This window comes from Vulpes lagopus, chromosome 22 (genome assembly GCF_018345385.1).
Source record: "Vulpes lagopus strain Blue_001 chromosome 22, ASM1834538v1, whole genome shotgun sequence".
NCBI lineage: Eukaryota > Metazoa > Chordata > Mammalia > Carnivora > Canidae > Vulpes > Vulpes lagopus.
Genome location: NC_054845.1, coordinates 25,688,467 through 25,713,329, shown reverse-complemented (window position 1 = coordinate 25,713,329; position 24,863 = coordinate 25,688,467). Strand labels below are relative to the sequence as shown.

The 24,863-nt window shown below is 53.3% G+C and overlaps 1 protein-coding gene across 1 annotated transcript in view; it reads left to right on the top strand.

The window, feature by feature from the left end:
• Positions 1–1,307: 1,307 nt before the first annotated feature.
• The window catches only part of CFAP65 (cilia and flagella associated protein 65), a 34,009-nt gene continuing 10,453 nt past the window's right edge, over positions 1,308–24,863 (top strand). The window contains 20 exon segments of the mRNA XM_041737501.1: positions 1,308–1,368; positions 1,371–1,483; positions 3,411–3,595; positions 7,032–7,134; positions 7,694–7,860; positions 8,029–8,228; positions 8,507–8,652; positions 9,164–9,386; positions 9,780–10,045; positions 10,504–10,704; positions 10,951–11,310; positions 12,766–12,903; positions 14,651–14,896; positions 15,473–15,697; positions 16,657–16,815; positions 17,004–17,154; positions 17,610–17,738; positions 18,902–19,115; positions 19,385–19,513; positions 24,598–24,774. Coding sequence (XP_041593435.1) covers positions 1,320–1,368; positions 1,371–1,483; positions 3,411–3,595; positions 7,032–7,134; positions 7,694–7,860; positions 8,029–8,228; positions 8,507–8,652; positions 9,164–9,386; positions 9,780–10,045; positions 10,504–10,704; positions 10,951–11,310; positions 12,766–12,903; positions 14,651–14,896; positions 15,473–15,697; positions 16,657–16,815; positions 17,004–17,154; positions 17,610–17,738; positions 18,902–19,115; positions 19,385–19,513; positions 24,598–24,774 — 3,581 coding nt within the window. The 5' untranslated portion in view covers positions 1,308–1,319.

The following is a 24,863-nucleotide window of genomic DNA, read 5'->3' as shown; positions in this document are numbered from 1 at the left end:
CCAAACTTGAAAGGGATAATTTATTTTTAAATAGCCTTCCTGCCCGGCGTAGAGCCCAGCATAGGGCTTGAACTCACATCCTTGAGATCAAGACCTGAGCTGAGATCAACAGTCAGACACTTAACCAACTGAGCCACCCAGGTGCCTTGAAAAGGGATTTTGGGCCAAATAAGACAGCTTACATCTCATCATAAATTGTTGTAGAGATTAAAATACATAAGGGGCACCTGGCTGGCTCACTTGGTGGAACATGTGACTATTGATCCCAGGCGTTGGAGCCCCACATTAGGTATAGAAATTACTTAAAAATAAGATCTTAAAAAAATTAAAATATGTGAGAAGGCCTTACAACACTGCTTGGCACATAAATTCTCAGTAAATGTCATGTAGAAATTGTTACTATTTTTGAGATTGTTATTCAAAGACGTGGGGAAGGATATCGAATAGTCTGAAAAATATACATGTTCAAAAAGGTATTAGATTGACACTGTCCAGTGTGGTAGTCACATCTGGATGTGTGTGTGCTGAAGGAGGTCTCCTAAAGGAGGAGGGGATTTGGAGTCTAGGCCCCATGTGTGTCCCCTAGAGCAGGATCAAACAGCCTTTTGAGTATTTGGTGAAAACCTGTGGACACTTTCCCTGGGAAAAAGCACTTCTCCATATATATGATATTTTGCATATGGTTTGCATTTAACACTTGCATATATTTGCATACACTTTCCAGCTGCAGTCTCTTTGTGGATCCTCTGCTCTAGAAGTTGATTCACTTATCTTTGGATTGAGTGATTATTTTGGTGAATGCTTACTTTACACCTGGGCCACAGGTTGCCTATTGATAGAGGAAACCCAAGAGACTGAGAACCATCCAGTCTCACTTAACCTCTTCTTTGCCCCTCTCCTCCTTCTCACAGGAAGCAAGACACATTCAGAAGAAACAGGTAGAGGGCAAAGCTAGATAAAGGTAATGCGTATGCTTCAGTGACACTCACTGGGGGCTTACTGAGAATGCCAAGTGTGGCCGTGGCAGGCAGGGCTGCATGGGCCCCATCCCAGAGTCCCTGTCCTGAATGGTGAGTTTCTAGGCTCCTGGGCAAAGTTCTGGATTTTGTATTCAGGTCCATGGCTAATCCCTCATACCTTGTTGCCACGGCTGGCAAGCAGGCCCTCCTTCATGATAATGATGGCCATAGCAGGTCTACTCCATGAGCCTCTCTCTGATGTCCCTCCTGTCTCCCCTCTGGTCTCTCCCTACCTCTGAATTGGCAGGAACTTCTGGCTTAGCCAGAGTTCTCCCCTTGGACTTGTGTTCCAGGTGACTGATGCTCATCCGGGCAGCCCCAAGCCCCCCGATGAAGACTAGGGACAGCAGGACTACACCATGAACTCTGGGTCCTACCTGAGTGCCAGTACAATGGCCATCCCCACTATCACTGGCAGCAGTGTGGCACTGAGTGCCTGCAGCAGCAGCAACACCAGTGCCCGAGTGAGGACATGGCCAGGGCGGGCGGGGCAGTGGGCAGGAGGGCCGGGCAAGAGGTGGCAGGGCCGGGCGGGTAGGAATCTGGAAGGACCTGACTCCCCCTGTCAAAACCCCAACCCTAGACCCTGCACACATTGAGCGCCAAGCTACCTGGAGTGGTGGCAGTAGCAAGAGTGACCGTGGGGGATGCGGGTGCATGTGAAGAACTCTCGTGAGGTGCCAGTCGGAGCTGAGAGAGTAGTCAATGGTTCTCTCTTCTCTCAGAAGGTTCTTCTGGTCTTGACCCCTAGGACTTTGTCTTTGACCAATATGTAAATGTTGCTGACTTTTTTGCAGCCCTCAGGGTTGTCTGTGTGTGACATCACAGGGGCAGGTGGTGGTTGTCTAGGAGCGTGACTGTGAGGTTTCACTGTGTGTAGTGCAGAGTGTGTCTTTGTTGTGTGTATGGATTCTTGTGTCTCCTTAGAGGTGATGGTGCTTGCCTTCGCCTCCCTGAGGACTGGGGGTCACCTCACCCCTCTGTCTCTGCCATTCTGGGCTTCTTTGCCCCATGTTCACATACTACCCTTCCCTGCTCTGTGCCTCTTTGCCCCATGTTCACGTACTACCCTTCCCTGCCGTGTGCTCTGTGCAGGAGGTTGGAAGTGGGGAGGAAGGGAGGACCAGGGTATTTCTCTCCCTGCCCCCTCCACTTTTGTGACAGTATTCCCAGCAGCAGCTGCATCTCCCCATGACTCCAAACCCCACCAGACAGGCCTTGGGGTTCTGGGAACCCCAGCACCTCCCCTAACCTAGTGCAATGTTGCTGGCTTCTGGGTTACTTCACTATGCCTTGGTTGTGCTTTAAATACCTTGTTCTAAACACCTGCAGTGGCTTCTGTTTTCCTGATTGGACCCTGACTGATGTACCAACTGATATTTATGATAAATTACCTTTGCTCACCCATGTCACCTTTCCTCCATGAGCAAACCAGGAAGGAAAATAACTATATTGGCCATCTGACACTCTCTGTAAATATTTAAACTGAGAGTGTAAGCTCCAAGAGAGAAGAGATGCATCTGTCTTGTTCTCTATTGTAATCCTGGCACCTAGCACAGTGTCTGGCTCATGATATGTACTCAACAAACATTTGTCACACGGATGAATGTATCTTTATGTTAAGTGACAATATAGAAGCAATACTTGGCCAAGGATAAAATAACATGGTGATGAGTGTAGTGTTCGTCAAAATGACTGTGGTAGGAAGGGATGCTTTGTTCATCTTCCCTTCAGCATGGTTTTCCCCCCTCCATCCCCCTCCCTCCTCCGTTAGATGGGGGGCTACGGATCAACTCAGGAAGGATTTTCCATTACAGATGGGAAGCATTGGCACACTGCCCCTCTAGCATCATCAGGAACAGTGGTTGGAGCGGCCCCCACCTCAAGGCAGGGGGTGGGGGGTTTGTTGCAGGCAAATTGACTCCTTCCTCTGCTCCCACAGCCAGTTGAGGGACGGGAGAAGGAACTGTAGAGTATCCCTGTGGCCTCCACAAGTGTCCAGGTGAGGCCACACCAGCTAGGAGAAGCTTCTGCAGCAAAAGGGTAGGATGGAAAGGAAGGAAAGGAAAAGTCAGCACCTGAGGGGACTGGTATCTGAGGAACAGAGCAGACCAGCTAAGACTGATCAGTGCCAGATGGAGTGGCCCCGGGAAGGCTGCCAGGGCAGAGTCACAGAGAATCTAGTTGGAGATTCAGCGACCACAGAGATGGTAATATCTGACTCCAGGGCCTGCCTGCCCCCCACCTTCTCTCTCCAGACCACGCCCCCAGGAGCCAAGGGTAATTCCTTACTTTCTGGAGATGGGAGATCTTAGCCTGTTCTCTGTGTATTTGAATCTTACCCTGCTTCTGTGTCCTTTTTTCTCCCCCCGACCCCTACCAACTGAACAGCCTACCAGCCTAATGGATACTTGCGTGTGCTTTCCAAAGAAACAAAGCAAAACAAAGAAGAGGGTCATCTGGGGCATCGAGGTGGCCGAGGAGCTGCAGTGGAAAGGCTGGAGGCTAGGGAAAGAGATCACCAAGAACCTGGCACTGAAAAATCTAACCTTGAAAATTCAGAAGATAAAGTACAGGTACCAGTATGAGGGATCAGAGACCCAGCCCCTAAGCCCTCAAGCCCCCACCCCCAAGCAGTCACTTTTTAGAAAAAAAAAGTTTAAAATTATCACAAAATTAGAGGCACCTGGGTGGCTCAGACAGCTAAGTGTTGACTCTTGGTTTTGGCTCAGGTCATGATTTCAGGGTTTTGAGATCAGCCTTGCTTCCGGCTCCTTGCTCAGTGGAGAGTCTGCTTGAGATTCTCTCTCTCCCCCTCTCTCTACACCCCCCCAACCACACACAGACACACACTCTCTTTCTATTTGAAATATTTGAAATAAATCTTAAAAAAATAAAGTTATCCTATAAAATTAGAAGAGTATATAAAACATGCACAGTTTGAATAATTATTGAAAGTAGAACCCATGTGACCAGATTAATAATGGAATATATTAATTCTCCTATAGTATCTTCTAAAGACTCTAGTTTTGCCTTTCATGGTTGTCTTTTATTTATACAGAATTGATTTTTGTGAATGGTTTTAAATAGGGATGTGATTACACTTTTCCTTAAACAAATGTCCAAATGTCCCCAAGCCATTTATTGAATAATGGATGTGTCACTGTCCTGTTGGAACACCTTCCCTGCACATAAAGGTAACCACTCTCCTGACTTCATGATAATGATTCCCTTGCTTTTCTCCAATGGATTTACCATCTATGTTTGCATCCCTAAATGAAGTAGTTTAATTTTACCGTCTTATGAACTTGATGTTAAGTGGAATAGGATGGTATATTTTTGTGACTCCTTTGTTTTTGTTACGTTTGTAAGACTAATCTGCATGCAACTATAATTCATTCTTTTTTTCTTTTATTTTTTTTCTTTTTATTTTTTTTTCTTTTTTTCTTTTAAAGATTTTATTCATTTATTCATGAGAGACACACAGAGAGAGGCAGAGACAACAGGCGGAGGGAGAAGCAGGCTCCATGCAAGGAGCCCAATGTGGGACTCGATCCCAGGACCCCGGGATCACGCCCTGAGCCGAAGGCAGATGCTCAACCACTGAGCCACCCGGGCGTCCCTAGTTCATTCTTTTTCATCACAGTATAATATTCCAACAAATGATTATATTGTAATATATTCATCCATTCTTCTGCTGAGGGATGTTTGGGTTGATTGTGGTTTGGGACTGTTATCAACATTCACGTGTAGGTCTTCACTTGCAGGGGTTCTTCCCAGGGGAGATACATAGGAATAGAATCGCTGTGACCTAGAACATGTACATGTTTGCCTTTTATAGATAAAGCTGACCTCTTCTCCTGAGTACTCATTTCTATTTATATTCCCACCAGCCATGCATGAATTCGTACACCTTCGCATTTTTACCAGCCATCGCTATTGTCAGCATTTAAAGTTTTTGCCAACAATGATAATTTTTCCTGGTTCTAATTTTCATTTCCCAGCTTACTGAGACAGCTGACTGCCTTTCATGTTGCTATTGACCATTTCATCTGTGGAATTCCTGTTCAAGTCTCTACTCATTTTTTTCTATTAGATTGCCTTTTTTTTTTTTTTAAGTGACCTCCACCCTCACGGAGGGCTTGAACTCATGACCCCGAGATCAAGAGTCCCACGCTTTACCAACTGAGCCAGCCAGGCACCCCTGTCTTTTTTTAAAAAAATAGCAGTTTTTATCGCTACTAATCCTTTATTGGTTGTGTATTATAAATATCTTCTCCCACCGGTGACTTGTCCTTTCCTCTCTTCATCATGTCTTTTGAAGAATTGAAGTTCTTCATTTCAAAGGAATCAAATGTATCAATCTTTTTATGTTCTGGTTGGTGCCATTTTGGATCGTGCTTAAGAAATCCAGCTCTGGGGATCCCTGGGTGGCGCAGCGGTTTGGCGCCTGCCTTTGGCCCAGGGCACGATCCTGGAGACCCGGGATCGAATCCCACGTCAGGCTCCCGGTGCATGGAGCCTGCTTCTCCCTCTGCCTGTGTCTCTGCCTCTCTCTCTCTCTCTGTCTGTGTGACTATCATAAATAAAAAAATAAAATAAAATAAAAAGAGAAAGTTAAAAAAAAAAAAAAAAAGGGATCCCTGGGTGGCGCAGTGGTTTGGCGCCTGCCTTTGGCCCAGGGCGCGATCCTGGAGACCCAGGATCGAATCCCACATTGGGCTCCCGGTGCATGGAGCCTGCTTCTCCCTCTGCCTATGTCTCTGCCTCTCTCTCTCTCTCTCTCTCTCTCTGTGACTATCATAAATAAATAAAAATAAAAATAAAAAGAAATCCAGCTCTGCCCATGTCTAGGTCATGAAGACAGTCTCCTATAGTATCTTCTAAAGACTCTGTAGTTTTGCCTTTCATGGTTGTCCTTTATCTATACAGAATTGATTTTTGTGAATGGTTTTAAGTAGGGATGTGATGACACTTTTCCTTAAACAAATGTCCAAATGTCCCCAAGCCATTTATTGAAAAGTTTATACTTTCCCCGATGATCTCCTTCACCACTGATGCTTATGCTTGTCTTGTTTGTGATCTCAAAGTTGGGAAAATTCAAATGTATCACCATTGGTTTGGATGTTTCCTATAGCTTTTTGTTTCGGCTTGTTTTTTTTGTTTTGTTTTGTTTTTTTATCAGGTTAAGGATGATTCCCTTCTATTGCTAGTTTGCTAAGAGTTTTTCTCATAAACATATTGAAGGTTATCTAACATTTCTCCTTATGGAGATGATCACTTGATTTTTTTTTTTCTGTCTTAATTTGGTAACCTGGTGGATTACATTAATTGATTTTCTCTGCTAAACCAACCAGGTATTCCTCGAGTAAGCTCAACTTTGTCAGAATTCAGTATTCTTTCTCTATGTTGCTATATTCTTTTGGCTCTCTTGCTTTGCTTATGAGAGATAGGCCTATCATTTTCCATCTCCCTCCGCCTCTGTCAGATTTTGGTAAAAACTTTGTGATGGATTCAAAGAATACGTTATGGAATGTTTCCTCATTTTATATTACTGGGAAGGTAAGGCTGGGGTTATTTTTTATCAGATGTTTGGCAGGACTTTCTGTGAAGCCATCCAGTGTAGTGTTTTCTCTGCAGGAAGATTTTTAACTACGTATTCAATGGCTTTGATGACCTTAGGTAGGATGGCCATGAAATTTATTATCTAATTCTTGAGTCCATTGTGGCAAGTTATACTTTCCTAGAAATGAGTTTATTTCATCTAAACTCTAACACTTATTGGTGTAGAGTTATTTGCAGTATCATCTTCCTGTGGATATTTCTGAAGTCTGCAGTATCTATGGTTTTGACCCATGTGGAACTCTACAGCCCTGCCTAGGTCTCTGCTTGGATAGGCATCCCGATCCCTCTCTTCTCAGGCTTGGTTTCCCCCAGATCAGCACTCAGGGATTCTTCTTGTTTTCTGAGCTGTGATCCTGAAGGGCTTAAGCCCCTGGCTCTCTCCTACAGGCCCCCTAAGACGAAGTTCTTCTTCACAGTCATCCCTCAGCCCATCTTCCTGAGCCCGGGCATAACCTTCACACTCCCCATTATCTTCAGGCCTCTGGAGGAGGTAAGGTCTGCCATTGCGAGGGGGCAGGCAGGGAGGGGCACAGGCACCATGACCTTGGAATAGGAAGCAGAGGAGAGCAACAGGAAGCACTGCCCCCCACCCCGTCCCCACTCTCCCCTACACTCCACCCCAACCAAGACATACACTTATACATCCTACCGGCTGCAGCAAAAACTCTAGCTTGCAAGCCCGGGAGAGGCTCCAACTCTAAACTCATTAAACTGAGGGGGAATTCCCTGTTGGGTGTTGGGGGCTAAAATCTGTGCTACTGTATCAGCTGCCAGGAAGCCCTAGGTTCCTTAGCCTCTTTCTACTCCTCAAAACATTCCCCCAAGTGCTTTGTTCCTCACTAAACAGGCCTCCTATCTCTGAGACCGAGACAGTGTTAGAGAATAGGTAACTATCTCTTCGCGGAGACTGAGGAGGGAGGGTTTTGGCCCAGCTCACCCCTCAGTGACTGTGTTGGGGGCCCGGCCAAGAGCCTGGGTGGGATGTGTGCTCCCCAACTACAATGCAGAGATCACTGAGCAGCCACTGCCTCCCACCTCCCACATTGCAGAAGGAGTACGCGGACCAGCTCTGGTTTGAGAAAGAAGAGGGAATGTTCCATGTGGACCTGAGGGCCACCCTACCTTGCCACAACCTGACCTGCCCGTCATTCCTAGAGTTGCCCATGTGTGCTGTGGGGGACGTGGCTGAGGCCTGGTTCTGCCTGGAAAATGTGGGGTGAGGGGAGCGGCTGAGGCTCAAGGTGGGGAGAGTGAGTTCGGTGAGGAGGGTCCCAAGGTGCTGGTGGGGGAAGGCAGGGAGAAAGGGGCCCAGCATCTCTGCCTTTCTGAAGTAGGGGCAGTGGTCAGAATGAGCCCGGTGGCTCTGATCTACACTCCCCTCCAGGGACCTGCCCACTTTCTTCACCTGGGAGTTCCCCAGCCCATTCCATATACTGCCCACCACGGGGCTGCTGGAGCCGGGCCAGGCTTCCTGCACCAAGGTGACCTTCCATCCCCTTGTGGCTATCATCTATGAAGTACAGGCCACGTGCTGGTACGGAAAGGGCAGCAAGCAGAAGAGGAGCATCCAGTTGCGGGCTGTGGGTGAGGCCCAACCCCTCACCTGTCCCCAGAACCCATCTACTGCCTCACCCTGGGTCTCAAAGCCTCAGCAGCTCCCCCTGAAACCTCCCCCACTGGCCTCTCCTCCACAGGACCTCCAGCAGCTTCCCCCCTTCCCCTAGCCTTGCAGGTTTTGCTTTTTCTTTGCCTTCCTTCCTGTGGCAGACCAGTGTCTCCCTGGGGATATCTGCCTCCTTCAAGGGACTGTTCAGCTGGGGCAACACAGGTTTCTTCCCAAGACTCCTCTATCTCTGCCCCAGCCAAATGCGCCCAACTGCTGGTGAGCATAAAGCAGAAGCGACCAGAGGACCAGGATGCTGAAGGTGCCCAGAAAGTGTTGCACTTCGGCTCTGTTTCCGTGGGCTGCACCGTGGAGAGGCAGATCAAGCTGTACAACCCTTCGGTGGTAGGCGTCCTGTGTACCAGGGGAGGATGGGGCAGGACCACGGGACTGGCTGCACCTAAAACCCATCCCCTTTACAAAATGCCATCTTTCTCTCCATACCTTTGGCCCCAAGCCTCACGTAATTAACCCACGGCTGTTGATACATACACGTGTCAACAAGTCCCCTCCTCTCTTCTCAGCTGGGGGCTGAGCTGGAGTCTTCCTTGGCCACCCCGAGAGCCATTCTAAGAGCAGCCCTTAGGGGATCCTAACCCCAGGACCACAGCATGTCTTTGTGGTACCCTGGGGAAAGAAAAGAGTGCCCCCTAGGCTGTCCCAGGGCAAGGCGCACAGCTTGGCCCCTTCCTTCCTCCTGGTGGAGGTGGCCTCCATGCTCAAACTGACAAGTGGGCCATGGGCTGGACTTGGCTGCCCTCACTCCCTCAGCTGGGCTCTTGGGAAAGACGCTGCCTCAAGGCAGCTGTGACCTGTGACCTGACCTGACCCTTCCTGCCCTCACCTGGCCCCACAGGTGAGTGCTCCCTTCAGGATCGAAGTGGCCCCGGATATGCTGGCCGAAGATCATGCCTTCTCTTGCCCCACGACCCATGGCAACGTGCCCCCGGGAGAGAAGAAGTCCGTGTCCGTGTTCTTCCACCCAGAGACCTTGGACATCAGAGCTATTGACTACTTGTCCATCATGCCCTCTGGCTGTGCCTCCCAAACCCTGCTCAAAGTCGTTGGCTTCTGTAGAGGTACTGGCAGCCCCAGGGCGCTGCGCTGCTGCTGTTCCGGGACAGGAGCAATCCCACGTTTCGGGCTGGGAAGGGCTCTTGGGCTCCTTAGAAGGGCCTGGGGCCTCCTTCCCTTCAGCCTGGGCGTCTGCTGCCCCCTGGTGGGCTCAGCGGGGAATCAGATTTGGGCCCTGGAACCAAAGTTCCTGCCCTGGCCCCTGGGTAAGCGAGGTGGGCTCAGGTTACTGGGGCTCTGGGCCTTTCCAGCACAGCTTTCGGTCTCCAGGAAGCACCACTCTCCATCAGGGTCCTGATGTCCTGAGACATCCTCCGAGAGGCTGATAGGCCCCCCAACCCGACCAGTGCGAGTGGGTCATGCGGCCCTGCTCACAGAGCCCCGTCCCCTCCACCCAGGTCCTGAGGTGTACCTGCAGCACCACTGCGTCAACTTTGGCTGGGTTAACCTCGGGCAGACCTCGGAGCAGGCCCTGTGGATTGAGGGCAGGTCGGACTGCACAGCCTACTTCCAGTTTGCCATGGACTGCCAAGAGAGTGTCTTCAGCATCAGGCCTACCTTTGGGACCCTGGTGGGCAAGGCCCGCGTGACTCTGCACTGTACCTTCCAGCCCACTCACCCCATCATCTACTCTCGCCGGGTGGCCTGTCTCGTCCACCACCAGGTGAGCCGTGGGGGAAGAGGCGGGGACGGGGTTTCCCTGGGAGTTGGAGGAGCCCAGCCTGAGGCCCAGTCATGAAGGAAGACAGGGCTCGGTGATCACTCTCCTGTATTCTGGAACTTCTGCTTGGATCATCTCTGCCTGGGCCTCTGTCTGGCTTTTGGAGCCAGAGCCCCGGCCAGGGGCGCAGGAAGGCTCGGCTCCCTCCAAACCAAGCAGGTGTGCCACTCTTGTCCTGATTCCTGCTGGGTCCAGGGCTTTTCCGCCACCGCTGCTAATGGGAGGTGGGGGGGAGGGACTGGACTCACCCCTGCAGCATGTGCAAGGGTAGAGAGCCTTGAAGTGAGGATCCAACGCAGGGCTGTGAGCAAGGTCATACAAATTGTGTCCTGACCAGCTGGCACCTGGCCAAGGTGGCAAGTGGGGGCTGAAAGCTAGTCTTATACAGACAAATGTCACAGGACCCCCTGTTCCTGGACCTGATTGGGACCTGCCACTCGGACAACACCAAGCCAGCCATCCTGAGACCTCAGCACCTCACTTGGTACCGCACACACCGGGCACGGGGCCTGACGTTCTATCCTCCTGACATCCTGGGCATCATGCTGAGGGAGAAGAAGCTGCAGCAGGATAAGGATGGGGCGCTCATGATTTCCACTGAGGTTTGACAGGCCCTTTGACACCCCACATGCACACACACAAACAGGCTACCCTCCCCAGGGTCATGCCCTTTCCTCTAGAAATTCTTGGCAAGTCCTGTGCCCTCAGAGCCCTGTGGGTACCTTTAGTAGTTGGGGATGACCTGTGTGGAGCCCTAATAGTTTTTTCTAGAAAGAGGCATGCAAATGAGGGGCAGTGGCAGGAGGAATGGTAGTTGGGCCCTTGCTCACCTGTCTCTCCCCATACAGGACCTGGAGGACATGTCAACCCTGCAGTGTCCTCTCATTCCCCCCATGACTGAGTATTTCTTCGATGGTACCAGCGACCTAGCCATCTTCCCCCCACCTGTCAGCATAGAACCCACGGAGGTGGATTTTGGTGCCTGCCCCGGGCCCAAAAACCCCAACCCTGTCCCCCTGTACTTGATGAACCACACCAAGGGCAAGATCACGGTGGTCTGGACGCACAGGTCTGACTGCCCCTTCTGGGTGACCCCAGACACCTGCGACGTGCCACCACTCAAGTCTATGGCCATGCGCCTCCACTTCCATCCACCTTACCCCAACTGTCTGTATGCTGTGGAGCTCGAGGCCTTCGCTGTCTATAAGGTATGCCCACGCCGAAGAGACCAGGGGTGGGGCTGCCTCTCTGTCCTGAAGCTTGAATGGCAGGGCGGGGTTGAAGGAGTAGGGTGGGGGTGCTCTGGGATCCATCCCCTCCGTGCCAAGCTCCTCCGTGGCCACAGAATGGTCTTTACTGGTTTGTCTTCTCCCAAGCTCAAAGGCTGCCTTGCTAAGGGGCTTCCTGGCCCATCTGACTACGCCTCATTTATATGTGGCCTCCCACTCCGGAGAACTCAGTTGGGGTCAAGCCCTTTAGGAAAATTCAGCACATAAGGAGTCACTCTCTGGGGTTCCTGGCTTCTCTCTAGTTCTTGAAGTAGGAAGTAGTCCGTCCAAACGAGCCGTGGGCAGGAAGCAGAGCCTGGGAGACCAAGTCAGGGGTCTAGATCATTAGTTGTGGGGTGGGGTAGGGGCTCCAAGCACAGCTTCCCTTGGCCAGAGGCTCGGAGCACAGGCTGTGCCCAACCCAGCCTCATGGTCATAGATGCTGGTCGCTCCCTCATCTCTGATCCTGCTTTTTTCCCTTCCCTGTGGGCTCTGCCTACATGGATGTTCTTTCCCAGGGGTCAGGATGCTGGGGCTGAGAAGATTAGCATCCCTTACCAGCTAGATGACCCTGGGCAAGTGCCTTAATGTCTGAACCTTGGTCTTTTCATCTAAAAAATTGGGTCATATCTGAACTTTCAAGGCTTTCCAAAGCTGAGACTTTAATTGCCTCCGATCTAACATCTTGGCAGGGTGGGGGAATGTGGAGGCTTTGCCAGGGCCGAGCCCTCCCAATATTTAGGCCACTGGCTCTAGCCCTGCGCCGTCTGATAGGGCAGCCACCGGCCACGTGCGGCCACTGAACCCCTGAAACGCGGCTAGCCCGAACTGTGATGGGTTGTAAGAGACCCACCGGCCTTCAAAGACTTCGTGCAAAAAGGATGTGAAGTATCTTACGCATCACGTATATATTGATTATATGTTGAAATGATCAGATTCGGCATCTATGGGGGTAAATCGAACATATCACTGAAATTAATTTCCCGTGTTTCACTTTGGGAAACAGTGGGGCCAACAGAACACGTGAAATGACGTCTGCGGCTTGCGTTTGCGGCTCGCGTTCTGGTTCTGTTGGCCAGCGAAGCTTCTCTAGGCACATTCCTGCAGGATCGGTGCTGTTCTTGCCTCCCCTGTTGTGGTTTTACAGGTTTTACAATTTTGTTGTGGTTTTACAGGTTTTACAATTTTGTTGTGGTTATTACAGGGCGGATCCGCCGAGACCGGGCCTGGCGCGCCAGTCAGAGCTGTCAGGACGGCTGCTCTCTGCGCCGTCCTCCCAGGGAGCCGCCTCCTCTCTCTGTGCCCACACGAGGCTCTTGTAGTGCAGGGGGGCAGGCTGGGGGGCCCCGCAGGCTCAGACTCGGGCCTCTCAGCTTGCGTCCGGCCTCCTTGCAGGTCCTGCGGAGCTACAACAACATCGAGGAGGACTGCACCGTGTGCCCATCCTGGTGCCTGACCCTCCGCGCACGAGGCCATAGCTATGGTGCCTTCTTGGAGCACCACATCCCTCAGTATTCCCTGGATGCCCCCAAGGTGAGCGTGGCCCCAGTCGCAGTGGGAGGTGGGACAGGGGAGCTTGGCGACTGCCTGGCTCTGAAGATCCCTCTCTGCACTCCGATGGCCTCAGATACATCCCAGTACCCTCCTGGGCCATCCCAACGTCCCCACCGCCAGCCTACAGGCTCTGGGCATGTAGGACTCTCTCATGGGCCAGACTGGGGCTTGGACCACTGGCCCCTCCCAGCTCCCTCTGACATAGTCCCTGGGCCTCTCACACTGAGGTTTAAAATTCTCTAGCTCCTTCATTTGTCTGTGCCTGGTTTACTGAGCACCCGCTAGGGATATGGCCACCCACCTTGAGCCCCTGCCCTTGGAGATTGCCCAGGCCAGTAGGGGTCACAGAGCTGGTGCCCTGTCATGATTCCCAGGCCTCTCTCTCTCTCTCTCTTTTTAAGATTTTATTTATTTGGATGTGTGGGTGGCTCAGTGGTTGAGCGTCTGCCTTCAGCTCAGGTTGTGATCCCGGGGTCCTGGGATCAAGTCCTACATCGGGCTCCCCACAGGGAGCCTGCTTCTCCCTCTGCCTGTGTCTCTGCCTCTCTCTGTGTCTGTTAATATTTTAATAAAATATTTTTTAAAAAGATTTTATTCCGGGACCCTGGGATCACACCCTGAGCCAGAGGCAGACACTTAAGCACTGAGCCACCCAGGCGCCCCCACCCCGCCCCCAGGCCTCTCTGAAGAGCCCTTAAGGGCCCTGTCTACCTGAGCAGCGGCCAGATGACAGAAGGCCTAAAAGCATAAACCCTGGAGCCACATAGCCAAGGTCTGGTCCTGGCTTCTCCTTTGATGACTCTTCCCAGCCTCCCTTACCTTTGTCATCCTTCCCATCCTTTGTCTCCACTGCCTTTATGCCTCCTGTTGCTGGAAAGGTGCCACTTTGGGGCACTGTGCTGGGGGTGATCCTGTTCCCCCTTCCACCACCAATTGCACTTCTGCTCTCCAATCCCCAACTGACTTCACCCCTGAGATTCAGCTCAAATCTCTCCCTGACTGCATGGGGTTGCCCTCACTGACCCCTGTCCCTTAACCTTGGCCAGTTCATCCCACAGTTTGTGGTCTTTGCTGCTGTCCAGTTGACTCTGGACCTGTGTTGCTCCCCACTGTCTCACACATGTGACCCTGGAAAGGGCACCCTGGTCAGCAATTTTGGGCCTCATGTTGTATGGCCTGCCCAGCTCTTAGTCGGCAGCTGGCCATACCCTACATGCTTAAGGAATGTTTGGAAGCTGGGATTCCTGGGGCTTTCCCTTTCTCAAAGTGGGGTTCCCCTCAGCCATCTGTATGAGAATCATCTAGAAGGGGCTGCTTATCCCGGAGCTTCTGGAGCAAGATCTTAAAGTGAATTCTCCAAAGGATGATTTAAGGGCACCCTAAAATGAAAGACCTTCATAACTTTGAGGAGGGGTCACAGAAACCTCCGTTTCCTGGGCCCACTTCCTACTCTGTCTCCCCATCTAGAGGTCTCTGGAAGACAGAAGCATTTTTTTGTGCCAAGCTGTGTTCCTCCTTTCCCTGCTCCCAGGGTAGTGACTGGGATGTGTGGCAGTACCTTGGAGCTCCTTGTTGGAGGCAGGCCCACCCAAGGCCACATAGACGTCCCTGATCCCCTCGGCGTCCCGGGAATATTGAGGGATGTGGTGCTTGTGTGTACATCAGCGGAGTGTTGGAGGGGGAAGTGCATAGATCTGAGGTTGGTCTGTTTTATCTCACACCGCAGCTCTTTCCAGCAGTGTCCTCCAATGAACCCTCCTACCGCAGCCTGCTCTTGATCAACAAAGGCTCCATGATGTTGACCTTCAACTTGGCCCCCCAAAGCAGCTCGGACATCTCCCTGCGGCCCAGCTCGGGCCTTGTGGCCCCCAAGGCCCACCAGATCATCTTCGTCTGTACCTACCCCAAGGGCAACTCCTGGAAGCAGCACATTTTCTACTTGCAGTTTAATTTTTGCCCCCAGTATCTCAAGGTAAAAGGCAGAGCCAGGGGACTGGGTCCTGAGGAGTGGGCTGTAGTTCAGGGCTTTCCTTTTCAAAGCCAGATTCTGAGGTTAGCTTCTGAAGATCCCCTAAAATAGTCAGGGGACTGCTTCTCCCCCAGGAAGTGCCATAGCAGGGAGAAGACCCCTTGGCCACATCTGTGAACAGCTCTCCCACCCTCAGGGCCCAGTATATCCACCTCAAGGTGTCTGGGACAAGAAAAGGGGTGCAGAGGTCCCAAAGGAATGAGTGGGGGCAATAGTAGGCTCCCATCTACAGGTTGCAGAGGGGCGTATGGGGCTGGGCCAGGGTGGTGGGCCCATGTCTGGCCCATGAAATGGTCTGTACATCCTCTCTCAGTCCCTGAGTTCTTTTCAAGAACTGTCTCCTGGATCGGCCACTACCTCCTCTGCCGGGACAGAAGCTGCTGGTGCCTGGGCTGGAGGAGGGCCTTTTGCTGCCCTCTGCAAGGGGGAAGAGCTGCCCACTCGTGGCTTCTTGGACATGTAGGGGAGCCAGGGCAGCAGGGTGACGTCAGGGCACTGCCCTCCCTCCTCCGGCCCTAGGAGGTAATCATGCAGAGCCGGGAGGAGCCTCTGCAGCTGAAGCTGGACACCTGTAAGAGTGTGTTCTTCAAGCCGACCTGGGTGGGCTGCTCCTCCACCAGCCTCTTCACCTTCCACAACCCCTTGCGTCTGCCCCTGGAGTTTGAATGGAGGATTTCCCAGCAGCACCGGAAGATGCTGGCTGTCCAGCCTGCTCGGGGGCTTATCCAGCCCAGCGACAGCCTTGTGAGTCCTGCCCCACTGTTGGGGGCCCGTGCTCCCCTCCGTTTGCTCCCTGGCCCCCAGCCAAGGCACGGACTCGGGGAAGTCTACGTGAGCTTGGGTGGGCTGTGCGCAAGGAGATCCCAGGGCATCTCTCACTCATGCCTATCAAGGGCCGGACTTACAGTGTGCACCTTCCCAGTTAATCTGTGATCCCTTCCCCTGACTTAGAAGTGGAGGTGACTGTTACCACTGTCCTAACCCCCATTTTACAAAGAATGGAAACTTAGAGAAGGAAAAGCCATTTCACTAAGATGATAAATGAGGAGGTGCAGAGCTGACGCTTGAACCAGTTTCAAGGGGGCAAAGTCCTATCTCCATCCGTGGTCGTCAAAGCCACGAGATCCTCTGAAGGTGGTTGAGAGCAGCTGGATTTGGGGCCAAATGGTGGATATCATTAAGGTGTGAGGAAGAGGAGTCCTTGAGGCCTCAGCAGCAGTCTGGAAGGGGGACACCAGCTGGGTCCCAAACTAGCAGAGCCCCATTCCCTGGTCGAGGGCTTTATGAGTTAGTTGGGGGTGGCCAGACTTGGGCCAAGAACCACCAACACGTGGTGTCTGGAAGAACCCAGGTAGTAGTCAGTGAGGCAAGAGACCACTGTTTGAATGGCTCTGGAGTCAGCTTCAAGAGTTCACACTCCAGCTCCCACCAAGCCCCCTCACCAGCCGTGTGACTTTGGGCAAGTTACCCCACTTCTCTGCCTCCAGTATCTCATCAGAAAATGAGGCACTAAAATAATACCACTGACCTCGTGGGGATAAAGGACAGAGGGGCTGAGGGAGATAACACACGATGCCTGGCATAGGGTAACCGCTCAGAAAGGGGTACCATAGCTTGATACCCTGCAGTGGGACCTCCGATGGCCAGGAGTCCGGGCAGGGGATCTGGAGAGCCCCATGCAGCGGTGATCTCTGTGACCGCAGACGCTGACGTGGACCTTCAGCCCTCTGGAGGAGACCAAGTACCTGTTCCGAGTGGGGATGTGGGTCTGGAAAGCCGGTCTGCCCCCGAACACCAAGCCCCCCGCCACCACCCACTACATGCTCCGGCTGGTGGGCGTCGGCATCACCAGCAGCCTCTCCGTGAGTAGGAGAACCCCGGCAGGCGGGCTGGGGAGCTGGGGGCCAGGGCGCAGGTGGGAGGAAGGCTCCAGGGTGCCCGGCTCCAAGAGGGCGCGGGATGGGAGCCTGCTGGCCCTGCCCTGCCCTGGAGATTCTCTGAGGCCCGGGGTGGGAAAGCCAGGCTGCGGCTGGCTGACTCTGGCCCTCAGGCGAAGGAGAAGGAGCTGGATTTCGGGAACGTGCTGGTGAACAGCACTCAGTCCAGGCTGCTGGTGCTTCTGAACGATGGCAACTGTACCCTTTACTATCGCCTCTACCTGGAGCAGTGCAGCCCCAAGGTCATGGGCAGCAGCCCCCCTGGTACTTGGGCCTGGGCGGGGACTGGGCCCAGGGAGGCAGGCCGTGGGGGTCAATGGCTCAAACACAACCACTAACCAGACCACAGTTTGAGGGCAGGTGGAGCGGGGCTGAAAACTTGGTGCTTCCACCTCTGCAGATGTGTGGCCCTGGGTGGGTGACTCTGAGCCTCAGCTTCCTCATCTTTAAAATGGGGCTGTTGCTGGCACCCACCTCACAGGGCTGCTAGGCGGAGCAGAGTGCTTAGCGGGTGCTGGTGACGCAAGAAATGATTTCCTCCGTCTGCTCTAGGAAGAGGGACTCTGCTCCCTGTTCCTGGCTCTGGGCCTGCTCTCTAGCCAGTGCTCCTCTGGCCCAAGGGAGGGTATCGGGAAAGGAGCAAGAGGAGAGGCCGGGGCTCTCTGACCTGCACTAAGGGCCTCCTCTACCCTCGACCTCGCTGGGTCATCTCTGAGCAGCCTTGCAGCTGGACCGCACAGAGGGCAGCATGCCACCCCGGTCCCGGGACACCATCTGCTTGACTGCCTCTCCCAACCAGCGGTCCCAGTACTCCTGGACGATCAGCTACTCCCTCCTCTCCCACAGAGGTACCTGGACCATGTGGCAGAGTCGGGGCCAGGGAGGAAGGCGGGAGGAGCGCGTGAGCAGGACTGAGGGTCCAGACAGGGCTAGCAGGGTGAGTGTTAGCGTGCGAGGGTGCGTCCTTGGGTGGCTGGTGTGTGTGCCCCGTACCAACCACAGCTGCCTGCCAGTGCCTATGTGTGTGTGTGTGTGTGTGTGTGCCTGCGTGCCCCTGAGCTGTGCAGGACTTGGCATGGAGGGTTCAGAGAAGCACCTGTTTCCTGTGGGAACCTTAAGACAAATCCCCCAGCTGCCTTGGGCCTCAGTCTCCTCCTCCGTAAAATGCGGCTGTTATCAGTCTACCCCCAGGGCTGCTGGGAGGAGTCCAGGGCGGCACGGAAGAGTGGCTGACACTGTAGACTCGGGCCAGACTGCCTGGGATTGGCTCCTGATCCCAGCATATATTAGCTGTAGTAATCTTGGCAAGTTGTTTAAATCTCCGTCTGCCTCAGTTTCCACATCTGTAAAATGGTGATAATAATAATGATGCCCAGACTAAAAAAAAAAAAAAAAAGAATGAAGCACCAAAACATGTGAACTTCAAGGATGAACCTCGAAAACATTAGGCCAGGTGAAGGAAGCCAGTGGCCAAAAGCCACATATCGTGTGAGTCTGTTAATGTGAAATGTCTAGAGCAGGCAAATCTATAGGGACAGAAAGTAGATCAGAGGTTGCTGGGAGGGGACTGGGGAGGGGGGAATGGGGAGCGACAGCTGCTTGGTCCCAGGCTTCCTTTTAGGGATGACAAAATGCTCTAAATTGGATAGTGCTGGTTGCACAGCTCTGAAAATATGAAATCTCTGAATTGTATGTGTTAAAGGGATTAATTTTATGGTATATGAATTTTATCTCGACAAAGCTGTTAGTGAGGGTCAGTTTGCAAGCAAGTAACGGGGTGCATTTAACACAGCGATGCATGTGGAGCACTTCAGACGATGCCTGACACATAGGAAGTACCAGACAAGGCTTGGCTGTTGTCAGGAACGTCCCAGAGCCTGGGAGACGTCTGCTGCTCCTGACCAGGGTCCTGGGCAGGTCGCCAGGGGTCCCACACCTTAGGCTTGCATACTCTGCCCCAGGGCAGCTGGGAGGTGAGGCCACTCCTCTCCTCCACACCCTTCTCCCCTAGATAACAAGGCTGGGGACAGGCAGGAGCTGTGCCACGTTTTCCTGATGGCCGTGTATCCCTTACTCTCCATCCTGGATGTCTGCTCCATGGGCAGCATCGAGGGCATCACCCGGAAGCACCTGTGGCACCTCTTCTCCCTGGACAGGCTCAACAGTTACTTGGAGCGTGACCCCACCCCCCAGGAGCTCACCTACAGGGTGCCCACCCGGCACAGGTGAGGCAGGCCCAGGGAAGGGGCAGGGCCTATCTGGGGATGTTCTCGGAGCTTTCTGCCCACACCTCCAGCACCCATCTCCCCTGCAAAGTCTCGCCCATCCCTGGAGGGGCCTGGAGAAGTCAGGGATTGGCTCAAGGTCTGACGGGCTTGCTCCCCCCTGCCCCCCAAGTCCCACCTGCTAGAAGATGATTGCCCAGCCAGCACCCCCTGGGAGTGCCCCATACTGTCCCCATCTGACTTTGAGTCTGTTTCTCTGCTCCACACAGCACAAGCCAGATCCCCCAAGTCTTCACCCCTCTGAAGCTCGACTTCAATTTTGGGGCAGCACCAATAGAGGCCTCCCCCTCGGTAGTGCTCCTGGCCCTAAAGAACAGTGGAGTGGTGCCCCTGGACTGGTATGGCAGGCTTGGAGGGGGCTGCTGGGGGGCCCGGGAGACAGGCGCCGGAGGCCTGGTGGCTCTGAGAAGTCTCATTGATGGGGTGGGGAGGCCAGGGTGAGATGGGGGTCACCCATCCGCACTCCAAACCTGTCGCCTCTGGAGATGTGCATAGGCTCAAGAGGGAGGGGACTGACAGGAGACCAGCACGGTCCTCCTAAGAGCTCAATGAGTGAGAAGTACCCTTTGGACACCTGCTGCAGCCTGGCACTGATGTGCAAGCCTTTTCTCCTCCGAGCTTCACACCAACCCTGGGGGAAGGAAGCCCCCTCCGCTGACTCTTTTGCAGACGAAGGCTGAGGACTCGGCTAAGACCGCTCAGCCATCAGCGGCCAGAGCCAGGTTCAAAGCCAGATCTGTACCAGGTAGTCCTCAAGAAGTCTTCAGACTGCTGCTGTGTACCAGGCAGGCACTGTGCTGGGCACCGGGGCACCCCCGCCACAGCTTTGGCCCAGGAGGCCAGGCCTGCATGGGGGCGAGTTAAGACCTCTGGTGGGGAAGGACAGGGACGGGCTGCCATGGAGCCAGTGTCGGGGAGGGTGACGCGGCTCAGCAAAGCCACGTGGGCTGCAGGAAGCCTGAGGCTGTGCCTCTCCAGTCACGGGGGCCTGGGCCTGGAGCCCTGAGCCTGCCAAGCGTGGCCCTTCCTGTGCTTGGCTTTCCTCCCATCTGGGCCCGAACTCGTGCCCAGTAAACATCCTGTTTCCAGGCCAGGGCTTTTCCTTGCTCTTCCTCCCTGCCTCTGCCACGTGTCTTGACTTCCTACTAAATTTCCCTTTGATGACTTCTAATTTTTCGTGCCTAAACGGAGGTGAGAAAGGAATGTACCCAGCTGGGTCAGGCTTGGTGGGGAAAGAACCAGAGGCCTGGCCTGGGAAAGTAGGCATAGGGGGGTGTGATGGAGGTTGCTTCTGTGATCTCAGGAAAACTTCCAGCCTGAGCAGTCCTGGGGTGTGGTAGGGGCAGGGATGGGGTGGAGGCTGCATCATTGGGGGTGCAGTGGCCGCCCTCACTCTCTGGATTATTCCTGCCCCTGAGGAGGCTGGCTCTTTATGTGGCTCCTGTCTGAGAAGAGCCAGGACTATGAGTGGCTGAGGGCTCCTGGCCCTGATGACTTGAGGAAGCTTGGCAGGCAGGGCTGCTGGCCTGGTGGGGGAGGCCCGGGCCCGCCTGAGCTCCAGATCGCCATTCACTGGGGCTGTTGGAGTGGCCAGAAGCCAGGCGCTACAGGAAAAGCGGCGTTAGTCTGTCCGGGCATGGAGCAGGGTATTTTGGTGGATTATGCATGCAAGTGTGTTTGTGTAGGAGCAAGCCAGCTCACACTCCGTGTGGAGAGAGTCCAGGTTGCTGGAAACCGAGGCGGGAGGAAACCCAGGCAAGGTGCCCGCTGAGCTGAGCCCATCCATCAGGAGATCATTTGAGATTCATTCAGGAAGGCAGTCCGTGCTTCTTCCTGGAGTCCAAGCACAGCGAACCTTCCTTGGAAGGCTTAACTCTCCTCGGCTATTTGTGTTGTTGTGTTTCCTTTCAATTTCTTAGAAGACTATTTTTGAAAAATCTAGCCGGTCTCTGCTGAGCTCATAAAGAACAGACTGAAGGTTTTATTCCTGCCAAGACCAGTAAGAAATGGGGAGTGTGGACTTGGCCTGAAGGCAGCAGCAGGCCGGGACAGAGTGACAACCCCCAGGTAGGAGGGGGAGCATCTGAGGAAATAGGAGCCGTAGAGCCCTCCCCCCGTCCAGGTCTCCTCCTCTGATGCAGGGAGGCAGAGGGCCTTACAGACATCACATACGCTGGTTAACATCTCCTGCTTCCTGGTTAACATCTCCTGCTTCCTCGTGCACTCGTTAGGTCTTGGCTAGATGTTTACTGGGGGCTTCCTAGGCCCAGGCTCCTGGCCTCAAAATCGAGATGCTGACTGGTCCAAGCCTGGCCCTCTGGGTGCCCCAGGAGTCTGGGGTAGGCCAGCTTTTTGGTCCAGAGTGATGTGTGTAGAAGAAAGCTACAACTGAGCTAGACCCACAGTTTAGGGAAAAGGGGCAGAGAGGCTGCAAAGAATCTTCTAGACAGAGGGCCTGGTAGGTGCACAGGTAAGATAAAAGGGCTCAGCCTGGCTGGAGCGCTGACAGAGAAGGAGAAAGGGGCGCCGAATGTGACTTGGGAGGCAGACAAGGGCCAGGGCATCGGGACCTTGGCATCCTTCTCCCAAGAGTTTGGATTTCTTGGCATTGATGGTGATATATGTGGGGACAAGGGACAGAGACATGATCTGCCTTCAAGACCTATTGCTCTGGTCTTGGGTCAGGGTGCAAGGTGCAGGGTGCAGGGAGAGAAATGGACTAGCAGCTTGAGGCAAGGGAGCAGGGGCAGGGGCCCACACTACAGAACTGGCAGGGACAAGGGGCTGGGATTATTTGGAGGGGGACTGGGTGGGAAACAGAGGTGTCAAAACTATCCAGATAACCCCAAAGTAGCAAGATCTCCAGTTTATTTATTTTTAAAAAAGATTTTATTTATTTATTCATGAGAGACAGAGAGAGAGAGAGAGAGAGAGAGAGAGGCAGAGACACAGGCAGAGGGAGAAGCAGGTTCCATGCAGGGAGCCCGATGCAGGACCCGATCCTGGGTCTCCAGGATCACGGCCTAGGCACCACTAAACCACTGAGCCACCCGGGCGGCCCAAGATCTCCAGTTTAGTCACTGATCGGTATCCCCTGGATAAAATGACAAAAGCAGTTTATTCACCTGTCAAAAGACACAAAGGTGATGGAAGAAAAGCAAGAAACTCCCCAGCTCCCAACCCGTGTCCACTCTGCTGGGGTCACCAGGGTTTGGAGGGGGCTTCTGCCCTCAGCACACGTACAGCACACACGCACCAACACAGCCCTGAGCACACGTACAGCACACACGCACCAACACAGCCCTGAGCACACGTACAGCACACACGCACCATCACAGCCCTGAGCACACATACAGCACACACGCACCAACACAGCCCTGAGCACACGTACAGCACACACGCACCATCACAGCCCTGAGCACACGTACAGCACACACGCACCAACACAGCCCTGAGCACACGTACAGCACACACGCACCATCACAGCCCTGAGCACACGTACAGCACACACGCACCATCACAGCCCTGAGCACACGTACAGCACACACGCACCAACACAGCCCTGAGCACACGTACAGCACACACGCACCATCACAGCCCTGAGCACACGTACAGCACACACGCACCATCACAGCCCTGAGCACACATACAGCACACACGCACCAACACAGCCCTGAGCACACGTACAGCACACACGCACCATCACAGCCCTGAGCACACGTACAGCACACACGCACCATCACAGCCCTGAGCACACGTACAGCACACATGCATGAATTCGAGTTACCCTTAAATTTTTTTTACAGTAACAGCACGATGCTGTACTTACAGCCTTCTGCTCAGCATTAGATCAGTAACATTTTCACTCGTCATTATGCCAATAACATTCCTTTCAGATCAATACAGATCAATGCACAAAACTCTTCACTCTTTTTTTTAAAGATTTTATTTATTCATGAGAGAGACAGAGAGAGAGAGAGAGAGAGGCAGAGACACAGGAAGAGGGAGAAGCAGGCTCCAGGCGGGGAGCTCGATGAGGGACTTGATCCCAAGCCCAGGATCATGCCCTGAGCTGAAGGCAGATGCCCAACCACTGAGCCACCCAGGCGTTCCTCTTCACTCTTTTTTTATTTTTATTTTTTTTTCACTCTTTTTTTAAAAAGATGTTTTATCTATTCATTTGAGAGAAAGAGAACACAAACAGGGGGAGAGGCAGAGGGAGAAGCAAGCTTCCTGCTGAGCAGTGAGCTGGACTTGGGGCTCCATCACGGGACCCCGAGATCATGACCTGAGCCAAAGGTGGCCCCTTAACTCTCTTTTTAATACTTGCATAATATTCCATAATATGAATGGCTCTTAAATTATTAAACTAATCCTGTCCTGGATGACATTAGTTGTTCCCAGTGATTTTTTGCCACTACAAAGAAAGCTGTAATAAACACCCGTGTGTGTGTGTGTGTGTGCACATGCACACATGCATTTATTCCTGGAGATTAGTTCCCTAGGAGAGAAATTGTGAGTCAAAGGGCATGGGCAGTTTTCTAGTAGATGCTGTCAAAATCCCTATAACAAAAGGTGGCAGCAGTGCCTTCCCTGCCTCCCTGTTTGAAGGTGTCTGCTCTTACTAAACTTAGCAGCATCGAGTGGAACTGTTTATCAAGCTTCTGATAGGAAAATATTTAAGACTGATTCGGGGGAGTCTCGATTTGCATTTCCTCCACTCTTTGTTGAGCATTTCCCATGTGGCCTGCTCCCCGTTCGCGCCTTCTGCCCAGGTTGAGGCCAGTTCTGTGCCCTGTCTCTACAAGGGAAGGGGGTCCTCCTTTTCAGGTTGTAACCTGGGGACCCCCTGGCTGCTTGTTTTGTCAACCAGCTGGAGGGCAGTTTCCTACAACATGAGGCATTTTGGGGAGCACTAAGTCTATGCCCAGACTTTCTGCAGGTGCAAGAGTGCCAGCTCTGCTGGGGCACAGGTTCTCTGCCCTGGGCCCACACTGGCCTGGGCACCCTTCCTCTCGGGGGCTCCTGGTTGGTGGTTGGTGCTGCTGGCATTTTTAACGGCTTCACCTGGCCCTTCCTAAGAGCTTAGTCACACAACCTGCCCCCTCCGCCCCAGGATTAGTGGCTAGCTAGGTCAAAGTCACTCACATACCCAGGTAGTCCTCTTCAGCCCCTGTTACCCACAATAGAAGCCCCAGTCTCTACTTTCCTGCATCATCAGCAGGGACCTGCTGCTCTTCCCGGGTTTGGGGGCTGTTATAAAGTGAGAACCCACTAGAGCTGCATTTGCTCAGCCACGGATGGGGCCGCTTACCCAATCGGGGAGGGAGTAGGAGCAGCCTCCACGCACCCAACCTGCGGCCCAGCGCTCCTGCCTCTTTGGTCCAGGAGACTTCACTCCGCCTTTGCACTCCTCTTCCAGGGCCTTCCTCTTTCCAAGTGACCAGCAGATTGACCTGGAGCTGTGGGCGGAGCAAGCAGAGTTTGACCGCACGGAGCTGCACCAAATGCGTGTGCAGGACAACTGCATCTTCTCCATCAGCCCCAAGGCTGGGAGCCTGAGTCCTGGGCAGGAGCAGGTGGTGGAACTCAAATACAGGTGCTCCCTCCGCTGCCTGCCCTACACTTCCGGTCCTGGAGAATCCCCCCCACCCCACCATTGCACCCTGTCCCTTCCCCTGGTCGCCT